At 42.4% G+C, this 11746-nt stretch overlaps 1 protein-coding gene across 2 annotated transcripts in view; it reads left to right on the top strand.

Moving 5' to 3' along the window:
* Nucleotides 1-7770: 7770 nt before the first annotated feature.
* The window catches only part of Rab6a (RAB6A, member RAS oncogene family), a 39190-nt gene continuing 35214 nt past the window's right edge, over nucleotides 7771-11746 (top strand). For both annotated transcript variants that reach the window (XM_028770687.1, XM_028770688.1), the window contains exon 1: nucleotides 7771-8461. In XM_028770687.1, the coding sequence (XP_028626520.1) occupies nucleotides 8392-8461 (70 nt within the window). In that variant the 5' untranslated portion in view covers nucleotides 7771-8391. The remainder of the gene's footprint in view (nucleotides 8462-11746) is intronic.

Genomic DNA, 11746 nt, shown 5'->3' with positions numbered 1-11746 from the left:
CTCTCTCTCTCTCTCTCTCTCTCTCTCTCTCTCTCTCTCTCTCTCTCTCTCCCTCTCTCCTTCTCTCCCTCTCTCCCTCTCTCAGCTCTCTGCATTTCCTTAAACTTCTGTCTTATAGTGATCCTTCAGCCTCAACTTCCCAATTTATATCTGCAGATGCATGCTACCGTGCCTGGCCAGTACCCTACATTTAGGGACAGTCAGAGAAGGGCTGGAGAGATGGCTCAGCAGTTAACAGCATTGGCTTCTCTTCTGGAGGCCTGGGGTGCAAGTCCCAGAACCCACAGAGTGACTCATAACATCTATAACTCCAGTCTCAGAGGACCTGAGTCTGCTTCTGGCTTCTGTAGGCCCAAGGTATGCACATGGTACACAGGCACACATACAGACAAAATACTCAGAAACAAAAAATAAAATAATTTTTAAGAAGAACAGTCTAGGAAAAAGTAATTGGGAAGAAATGCCAAGATATTAGGGGGAAAGTGAGGAGAGAAACGTAGTGGCAGAAGGCCACAGAAGGACAAAATTTCAAAAAGAAAGACATATCAAACACACCTGAGCCAAGGACTGAAAAGTACACCTTCAATATGCTACCAGAAAATCCAGACACATGGCACCTCCTCAAAACTGACTTAGGAGCTGCAAAGGGGCCCAGAGTTCCTTTAATTATCTTTTCAAGAGTTTTTGAGGATCATTAAATTCCATTAAATTCTTAACAGGAGGCAAAACAAGAGCACAAGCATAGCAAATTACTATTGATAAAGCATCAATCACAAGACAAAGCAAATCTGAAAATATAAATTATACAGCTATTATTTTAATTTTTTTCTGAGACAGGGTTTCATGTAGCCCAGGCTTACTCAAACTCAAAATATAGGCAGGCCTGACTATGAACTCTTAGCCTTCCTGTCTCTACCTCCCAAATATTAAGATTATAGGCATGTAGAGTGTGTTGCACATACACACACAACTGAACTCAACAACAAAAAGATGCATCTCAAATGATCAAAGCTGGGGATCTGACTCAGTAGCTAAAGCATGAGGACCTGGGTTCAGATGCCAAACACTGCCACACAAAGTAGGATGTGTAGTGTCTATAATCCCAGAGCTCCTACAGTGAGAAACAGAAAAGCTCTAAAAACTTGAGGGCCAGCTGGTCTGGTGTACACAGTGGTGAACAACAAAAGACGGCAAGCAGATGCAATAAAGTTATCAAATGGCTTGACTTTTATTACTCATTTCATTGAGTTTTACTTAAATTTAGTTGCTTTTTTTCACATTTGTCATACCAGTAGACTCATGTGCCCTCAAGAACAAAGGGCGCATTTCTTTTCTCTTTGCTGTCTCCAGTGCAAACTAGAGAGTTAGTAGACAGTGATCAAAGTGTTTATAGAATGAATAAGTGAATGACTATATATTTCAAGGGACAGCATATTGGAAACCAAGCTGATATGTTTAGCAGAGTGAACACTGGTGCTGGGCTGCCAAGGGATCTTTTCTTTTTATTCTTCCTCATATCACAGTTACAAATTTGTAGCAACAACCCATCTTTCTTCTGCAGTGACATTTGTAGGACGGATACATGACCTAATCAAGACAATGAGATGTAACGGGGAGTCCATTAGTCTCTGGACTGTATAGTGCTTTAAATGTTTCAACTTGAGTTATGTCAGTCATCTGCTAGTACCTAACATCAAAGTCAGGATTCCAAGGAAGGCCAACAGAAAGAAAGACAGAAGATTTTGATTCTTAACAACATGGCTAAGGGGTCATTAACCAACCCTGGAGTTGTCCTAGCCAAGGACTTATGATCAGCCCTACTGTTTACAACACTTACGAGTTAAATGTTTTGTTTCTTCCAGATGAAAGTCTCCTAAGGTGGTTCATGAATGGATTCTGTGTGTATGGGAGAGGGTGGAGCTGTGTTGTTTACTTTTTCCTTCATTAAAAGCCTGTTGTGGTCAAGCATGGTAATACATGTCTTTAATCCCAGCACTCAGGAGGCAGAGGCAGATGTATCTTTGTAAGTTTGAGTCAGTCTAGTCTACATATCAAGTTCCAGGGCACCCAGGGCTATGCAATGAGACCCTCTCTCAAAAACAAACATACAAACAAACAAACAATCAAGCTACCTACCTACCTGCCTAACTAAATAAGAAACCTATAGAAGATCGTATTGCTTAAGGAAAAGCCCTGCATGGAGCTCTCGGCCTTCCAACAGAACAAAAGTGACAACTGAACGACCAGGCTATGTAGGGTGAATCAGACAATGCTGTGTGCGAAGCAAATTACTTCACTATGTAAAGTGCAATTATATATTTTCCTTTTCAAATTCCATTTATTATTATTATTTTATTATTATTTAGAACGGTCTCCCTATGTAGATCTAGCTGTCCTGGAACTTGCTATTTAGACCAGGTTGGCCTCACACTCAGAGAGATCCACCTGCCTTTGCTTCCTGGGTGCTGTGACTAAAAGTATGTACCACCATACCCAGTTCACACACTGACTTTGATGGTCTCACATCTGCACAACAGATATAGTAGCTGGTATGTCAAGTGAAGCCAGGAAGACAGAAAGTAGGATGGCTGAAATGAAGATCTCTTATTTCGACTGCATTATTCAGCCTGAAGTGATAACTCTCTATGGTGTTCCCTGGTGTTTCACACTCCTGGTCCTTTCTGGGGCTCTCTTAGCCAACCAGCCTGCTTCTTGCTATTTTCCCCTTTAGTAAGCACTTTCTACACTCTATTTAGTCAGTTACTTCTGCTTAGTCTTCGTTTCTCAATGTAAAATAGTATGGCTCTTGGGTAGAGATGTCAGAGCCTGAGTGTGCAACTGAATTATTTGAACACATTTTTGGAATACTTTCAGAAAAGAAATGAGGTGGAAATTCTTTTAATTCATCACCTTTGAGCTGCAACTTTGTTCAGATTTTTCTCCACGATGTTCTTGCTCATTACCTAACTGGATACTTTGAGCTATGATTTTTATAAGAATTTTGAGTTCTTAATTAATTAATTAATTAATTGAGATAGGGTTTCAATATCTAGCCCTAGCTGGCCTAAAACTCACCATATATAAACCAGGGTGGTCTTTAATTCAAGAAGATCTGTAAAGACCTGCACCAATATGCCTAAGGTATGTCTAGCCTACCTTTTGGTTTTTATGTAAGATAGTTAATTTGCGTTGCTCAAATGTATGTGGGCTTTTTAGCAGGCTGCAGTTCAACTGCTGGTATTTCAGTGCAGCAGTGCTGTGCTTACTTTCCTGTCCAACGATGCTGTGTTCTTTCTATAAACAGCAGTGAAAGCAGTTGTTCTCTTCCACTCTGAGAGTGATTATCTCTGAGTAGCAGGCGGAGTGACTCATCCTCTTGGATGTCTTAGAGGAGATTTTATTTGCTGGAGAGGATGCAGGGAGAGGAGCTCCAGTGATGTGTCAGGTTTTACACATTCTGGCCCTCATATAATGAGGAGCAAGTTCTTTCCCTGCTGCAATGGCAGAACCTGGAAGCAACACCCCACTTCTCAGACTTGAAAAATCACATTATTCATAACGGGGCTATGATTCACATGAACAGAACAAAATGGAATGATCAAAAATAGATTCTGTAGATCAATTGGTAGCAAAAATAACTTCGTTAGCTATGAGTTAGCTATAATTACAGGAAAGACCATTCCATTTAAATTCTATCACTCTCTCCTTGTTGGCTAGATAATCTTTTTAAAATCTTTTTATTTGCTATATATGAGTGTTTTGCCTACATGTGTGTCTGTGCGCCATTTGCATGCTTCCTGCCTGGAGAGGCCAGAAGAGGGCAACAGATGCCCTGGAACTAGAGTTACAGACAGTTGTGAGCTACCATATAGATGCTGGGAACTGAACACAGGTCCTTTGGAAGAGCAGCCAGTGCTCTTAACTGCTAAGCCCAGGTCTCCAACTCCCACTAAATAATTTTTATTCTTTTCTCATGGTACATAGTTATAGGTTACTCTTCAGGTCAATATTTTGAAAAAGAGAATTTTTGGTTTGTTTGTTTCCCATTGGACTTCTGTCTGTTTGTTTTGATGCTAGGGGTGGGACCCAGGGCCTCATGCATGCTAAGCATTCACAGAAGGTTTTACTATTAGGTACTCTGATTTTTTGAATGGTTCTTTTGGAATGAGGCAACTGAAATGCACTTTATATATTAATCGTACTCTTTTAATTGGCCTCCTTGTGTTATTGAGCATCCTTTATTTTTATGTTGTTAATTGAACCACTAGTATTTGTAGTAATGATTATAATAATCTGTAGGGTGGGTTGGAAGGGAATTTGATGGAATTGAAATTCTTGCCAGAGCTATTATTTGTTTCAAATATGGGCAATATGATTTTGGTCTTTTACCTGGATATTTTTCTCTTTCTATTGATTTCTTGCCTTTATAAAAGCAATAAAACAGCCGGGCAGTGGTGGCGCACGCCTTTAATCCCAGCACTTGAGAGGCAGAGGCAGGTGGACTTCTGAGTTCGAGAGTTCAAGGCTAGCCTGGTCTACAGAGTGAGTTCCAGGACAGCCAGGGCTACACAGAGAAACCCTGTCTCAAAAAACCAAAATAAATAAATAAATAAATAAATGCAATAAAACTTTTTTAGGGAATAGTAAACCAAAAACTAGTGGTGACAATTAAGTGAGGAGGAAAGACATGATGGAAGGACAATTGGAGACACTCACTTGTAGGCTGGTGGGAAGGGAAGCAGAAGGGAAAGTATCTCAATGGTTCTTCTGTGGACTGAATGTGTCTGTCCAAAATTATAATGTGGAAATCCTGATTCCCACATTAGTACCAGGTATAGGAATTAAGGAGCTTATTAGGCCAGAAGGGTGGAGTCATCAAGAAAGGGATTAGTGTTTTTATAAAAAGACCCTGGAGAGCTCTCTGGCTCTTTTTCTGACATACAAAGACACAATAAAACGAAAATTATCTATGAACCAAGAAACAGGTCTCATCAAACACTGAATCTTCTGTCATTATAACCCTGGGTTTCCCAGTCTCTAAATCTATTAAACTAAATGTTTGTTGTTTAGACCGTGCAGCTTATGCTATTCTGTTGTAGCATCCAAAATAGACAAAGACAGATACAGGTTTCGTAGGTGATGGCTGAAAGGAGTATCGTGACTGGAGGAAGGGACAAGGTGTTTGTGGTACAGAGAGATGTGTGCAGGAAGTGAAATGATGGGGAGGGAGCACTTTATAATTGGGCAGTGCTAGCTAGGCATGGCAATGCATCTGTGATCCTGGTACCAAGAGAGCTGAGGTGGGAGAACTGCCGGTCAAGAACAGCCTGGGGTGCATAGTAAGCCCCTGTCTTAAAACTCCCAACAATACACACACACACACACACACACACACACACACACACACACATATGTGTGTATGGGTTTAAAACTCAAATATTTATGTTATGACCCAGTTTTTCTTTTTTCATTTTAGATATACATTAAAAAATTCCACCACTTGTTTGAGAGGAACTGCAGGGAAATGATCTTTTTTTAAAATTCTTTATTATTGAGTGATAGACTTTGTGTTAGGATTAAACCCAAAACTTTATGTATACAAAGGAAGCATTGTACCCTTGAGCTATTCCTAGCCCCAGAGAGTACATTTTGATAGAGAAGGTTCTAAGATATAGTTGTATCCTTGGTAGGTCAAAATAGAGGACACTTTCAGAACTTCTTTTTTCTCCTAATTTATTCTTCATCAGTGAGTCATCCTGCATTTGATAAGGCACTTGTTTGACCTTGTCAATAGCATGTAAAAATATGTTGTGTAGAAGACACTATACATAGACTTTCTAAAATTAACTTGAGAGACTTTTGATGTTTTTACTTATACATTTTTGTTAATTTATGTTTTCAAAGTATTTTTGACAAGATCTTATGTAGCTCAGGCTGGCCTCAAACTCACCTATGTAGTTACCTATGATCTTAAGCTCCTGCCTCTACCCCCCTTTACTGAGATTACAGATGTGAGTTTTGGTGTCTTTAAAAGGGTTTTATTATTGCTGGACAGAGATAACTTTTTTAGATCTTGTCCCATGACATGTTGAAGAGTGGCAGAAATTGTACAGATGCCAAAATCTCTAATTCAATCATTTTTAACTTGTTTCTTATCTTCTATGAATAGACTTTATTTCGAACTCTTTTTCCTCTTTTGATGCAAGGTTTCATGCAGCCTAACCTTGGTATATAACTCAGGCTGGCCTTAAACTTATCTTCTAATCTCTCTCTCTCTCAAGTGCTAGGATTATGAGCCTGTACCACCATGTCTGGCTCTAGAAGTTTTTTAGTATCCTAACGAGTAGATTTAGGGCCTCATACTTGCTAGAATAATCACTCTACTACCGGCCCGTATCTCTATCTGTTTTGTTATGTTTTGTTTTATTTTTGAGGCAGGACCTTACTCTGTATCTTAGACTAAGCTGGAACAGGCTTCAGCAATCTTCCCGTCTTAGTCTCCTGAGGGTTGGAATTACAGATGTGAAGCACTAGCTAGAGAATAACTAGATTTACAAAGGCCATTATAGAAGTTCCCATCTACCACTTCAGAATCCTCTATTAACAGCTTACATTAATAGGACTTACATGTTATAATAAATGAATCAGCACAAATTCATGTTATACTCAAATTATTTTGTTTTTGCCTGACACTCTTTGTTTTTAGGGATTCCATTTAGATGAAAACTTACATTTAATTATATGTTATGTAATTGTCCACATTATGCTTAGTTCACGTTTTCTTACGGCATTCACCATCATCTTACTGGATCTCAAATCAGGTTGATACTTGGAAATGCATCGGATGGCTAATTTAAGGGAGCTCCACTCGAGCATATCCAGAAGTCCTACTTTAGGGAGAAAGGATGATCTTTTAAATACTCCTTCCACAGATTTGTGATCTTGTTGAGGCAGCTCTCTGGTATGTTGTGTGACCTTTTCCAAGCTGCATGGCTAAGTGGGCAGTCATTTCTTATCTGTAATATGAAGAGTTTGGTTTATATAATATCTAAACCCATTTCTAGCACGTAGAAGATGGTCATTATCTGACGTTATGGGCACCTAAAAACAACGGCCACTCAACAGAAGATCACGCCAATAGACACTAGGGAATTAGATGGCTTAACAGTAAGCAGGTAGCAGAGGTTCAAATAAAACCTTGATTCCATTACATGACTACGGAGATTTTGCAAGTCATTTCCTTCTGTTCGGCTCCAGTTTCCTCACCCACAAAATGGAGAGGACTTGTTTCTGGTAGTTATGAAACTCCACGGAGTAACAAGGGGAATCTATTATACGAAGATACCGAACAAGGAATTAAGTTTAGAAGGATAGTGCAAATGAGTGAAGGGCTGAACTGAAGAAAGCGAACCGACATTAAGGGTTTAGCACCTACGGGACACCTTTGAGCGACCCAACCCCACCCACGCATTGCTGCGGTCATTCCACCTTAGTTCCGGCTCCGCCTCCATCCCACCTTCTTTTCCCTTCTCCCTCCTCCAATCGCCTTGCGTCGCGCCACACTTCCTATGGCCGCCAGGACCCTACACTTTCCTCCGCGCTCGAGTCGCGCGCGCTCTCGCGCCGCCACCTCACTCAGCAGCTGCCTGCCCTCCGCTTTTTCTGATTGGCTCGACTTGTCAGTGACGTAAGCGTTCTTTTTTTTCTTCCCCACTCCCCACTACTCCCCCGGCTTACCCGGAACTCGGTCCCGCCTCCTCCCGGCTTCTCCAGAAGCCAGTTGAAACCTGATCAGCCCCTTTCTCCGCGGCACGGGAGGAGCCGGGAATGCTGGCGAAACCAGGAAGGCACTGGCGGTGACGCGCACGCACTCACGCACCACGTCGAGGCCGGCGGGGCGACAGGCTCGCGCCCGGACTCGCCCCGCATCCGCGCCAGAGGCTCGCGCACTCGGCGGGTTGGGCTGCGGTGGCGGCGGCTGCTGTGGGAGCCCGAGTGCTGCGCGTGCTAGGTCCCAGACGCGTCTGCAGCGCTCGCCCCGCCACCCTCCTCTCTCACCTCAGTCTCCGCGCTGCGTTCTGAGGGAAGGAACGGCGCTAGGCTAGCGAAGCCCGAGCGCACCGCTGGCTGCCTCCGACACCGCCCTGCGTCCTTTCGCGGCCGCGGGCCTGGCTCGGTGCTAGGCGACTCTGCGGGGAGGCGGCGGCGACGGCTGCCGGTCGGTGGAGTCACTCTCCCTTCAGCTTCGCCCCTCTGCCCGGCCCTGCAGGGGCCGAGAGGACTCGGAGGCTGCCCCTTCCGCTCGGCCCTCCTCGTCAGCCGGTTGGAGCTGCAGCGGTCTGGAAGAGGTCTCTGGGCTGAGGCGGCGGCGGCGGCTCCTCCGGCTCCATCATGTCCGCGGGCGGAGACTTCGGGAATCCGCTGAGGAAATTCAAGCTGGTGTTCCTGGGAGAGCAGAGCGGTGAGTGCGCGGCTCCCCCGCTCCTGGCAGCGGGCCGCGGCTTCCCCGCACCGCCCCCAGTGCAGCCCTTCTGGCCGCTGAGGCTCCCCGCCGGCCGCCTCGTTCTTCCTAGCCCCCCTCCCCAGCCTTTCACCGGGGTCCCCTGGCCCCTCTGGTCCCTGGCTCCTCGCTAGGATCTGTAGGGCTTGTAGCTTAGACCTCCGATCCTCGTCCGGACTCCACCGGCCGCACCCGGGCCCCCTCGGGCCGCTCTGTCCTCCTCAGCCCTCACCCCACCCAGCCTCCTGTCCATCCCTTTCTTCCTCTGCTCTGCGTGGTCTCCTCCACCCGGGCCGGCTTTCTGGGGCCCCACCCTTATTCCTTGCTCTTTTTCCGGTTCCCATTGGAACTGGGAGTGAGGTCCCACTCCGAGAAGCCCCCAACTCTGGGGAATGGGCCCCTCTTCAACCTTGGATGAAGGAGGGTGGGATCTGGGCGTTGTTTTCCCCTGAGGCTTGGCTCGGAGTTGTACAAGTCTTCCGGAAGGTGCTGAGTGGTGGTCATAGAGAAAAACAATTCTTGATCAGTTTTCACCTAAATGAAGAATTAGTTAGGGTTAGTGAGTTAATATATTTCAACTGAAGGCGACTTGAAAAGAGGTGGCGTTGCCAGTGATGATTTTGGTCCCTTGGGTTGAGACTGGTTGGAAATCTTATTTTCTATTGATTTTCATCATTGACAATTCTTTTGGCAGTGTTGATGCCTTTTCGATCTTTGCCAGATGCTATGTCATGATCAGTTTACTTCGAATTTATCTCATCTCACTTGCCCCTTTTCTCGTTTCAACATGAAATATTTAAGTATACAAGCAAGGATTAACGAGTGAAATGTTAATTATTAATTTCTTCTTGAGAATTTTCCAATTACATATTTAAGATGTATGTGAGAGGCTTAAAATAATACATCTTTGTTTTGTAGGATTGCCTTTGGGTAATAGGGTAATAGATCCATCATCTAGCTCACTAAACTAGATTAGAATACTATTTGAGTTAACTGATTTTTTTTTTATATACCTAATACTTCACAGGGTCTTATGAATGAAATTGTAATGTCATTTGTCTGGTCAAGGTTCTGCAGTCACTGGTTTTCCTACTAGATATAAGGTCCTAATTTTGTAATGGTTGTCATGAAGATTACTTGTTTCAACAGCTTTATTCTTTATTATACAAACTGAACAGTAATTCAGAGATTGTAATCTTCATTTTTCCTCTACATTTTTCTTGACCATCATTAAAATTGAGGCACTGGGGGATTAGTTCCAAGTAATCAAACATTGAATAACGACTAGATATCTTAGATGAGGTTATGGAGAACATTATTTGGAGTGGAAAGCATATAACTGATAAAATAGTCTTAGCTTTTATTGCTAGCTTGAACTGTTTATACCAATTTGGAACTTTATAACCAGTTAACTCTGGTTGCAATTTTGCCTTCAACAGGACCTGGGAAATAATTCTTCTTGTTGTTATGTTTGGATTTGTCTTCCCTATAACCTTGTAGGATGGATGGAAAGATCTCATCTCCCTCTTGTTTGCTTATGGATATTTCTCAAGTATAAACGTTTCCAGGCCAGCAAGGTGGCTCAGTGAGTAAAACAGGCACCACCACGTCTAACAACCTAAATTCAATCCCTAGGTCCCATAGAGTAGAAGAGGAAAACCAACTCTCAGAAGTTGTCCTTTGTTCTCCATGAATACTCACCTACAATAAATACATAAATGTAATAGTGAAAAAAAAATTTTTAAATAAGCATTCCCTTAGGTGAGTAACTTGATGAAAACCTATGAAGTTGATCCTGATCCCATTAGTGTTACATGGCAGTTTCAGGACAGTGCCATACATAAAATGAAGTTCATTGGTCATTGTTAATAAATAGGTTTGAATGTTCTTATTGTACAGTCTATGGAGATTGTTGACTGGCTCATATTGTGATAAAGGACTAAATTTAGTTTGCACAAAAATCCACTAATCTTTCTGTTGAAGTTTTTATCATGAGTAAAGATCTTAATTTGTAACTATGTGTAGGTTTCCTTTGGATTTTTTTTTTTTTTTTTTTTTTTTTTTGGTTTTTCGAGACAGGGTTTCTCTGTGTAGCCCTGGCTGTCCTGGAACTCACTCTGTAGACCAGGCTGGCCTCGAACTCAGAAATCCTCCTGCCTCTGCCTCCCAAGTGCTGAGATTAAAGGCCTGCGCCACTACTGCCCACCAGACTTCTCATTTTCTTTTGGTTACTTTTTTTTCTTTTTAAGCTAGAGTTACATTCTGATAGCTCAGGCTAGCTTTATCTTTGGAGTCCTCTTGCCTCAGCTTCTGAGTGCTGGGATTTCTGGGGTGAGCCAACATACCCATTTTTATTTTCATTTTATTTCTTTCCTGTTTTGATTAATTTCTTTTTGAGGTGATTTCATGTAGTGAGGCTGACCATGAACTAAATGTATATAGACAAGACTTGCCTTGAATATCTGATGATTTTGCCTCCACCCAAGCGCTGGGATTACAGGTGTTTTGCCACTGTGTTTGATTTATGTGGTGCTAGGTGAGAACTATAACATACTGAGCTATAGCCTCAGCCATAAGAAAATTAATTTTTTTAAGTTGACAGAGTAATGTGTTTTTGTTTTTTTTTAAATATTTATTTATTGAATGTGTATGAGTACACTGCAGCTGTCTTCAGATGCACCAGAAGAGGGCATTAGATCCCATTACAGATGATTGTGAGCTACCATGTGGTTGCTGGGAATTGAACTCAGGACCTCAGGAAGAAGAGTCAGTGCTCTTAACTACTGAGCCGTCTCTCCAGTCCGAGTAATGTGTTTTAATACGGTTTTTTCATGCTGATGAGTGTGTGTGTGTGTGTGTAGAAAGCGAGAGAGAGAGAAAGAGAGAGAGAGAGACAGACAGACAGACACAGTCAGTCAGTCAGTCTTACTGTGTAGCCTAGGTGGGCCTTGAAAGTACAAGATCCTCTTGCATCAGCCTCTCAGGTTCTGTTATTTCTTTCTTTGATAATTTATCAACTATTCCTTTTCATTCACTCCTAGCCTTCGCAGGTAGAAACTAAATAATGCCTTGTTAGATTTAACTATGTATGTATGTATACATTTCTATATATTAGCACAGTTTTAGATTTATAGAAAATTGGTAAGATATTACAGAGGATGGCTATTCATCCTGCATCCTCTTTCCAACTAGTACCTTTCATTAATAAGGTACATTTGTTAAAATTATTGGTCAAACATTGATTGT

This window comes from Grammomys surdaster, unplaced genomic scaffold (assembly GCF_004785775.1).
Source record: "Grammomys surdaster isolate TR1022 unplaced genomic scaffold, NIH_TR_1.0 203, whole genome shotgun sequence".
Lineage (NCBI taxonomy): Eukaryota > Metazoa > Chordata > Mammalia > Rodentia > Muridae > Grammomys > Grammomys surdaster.
The sequence above is the reverse complement of the archived record's forward strand: the minus strand, read 5'-3'. Positions and strand labels throughout refer to the sequence as shown.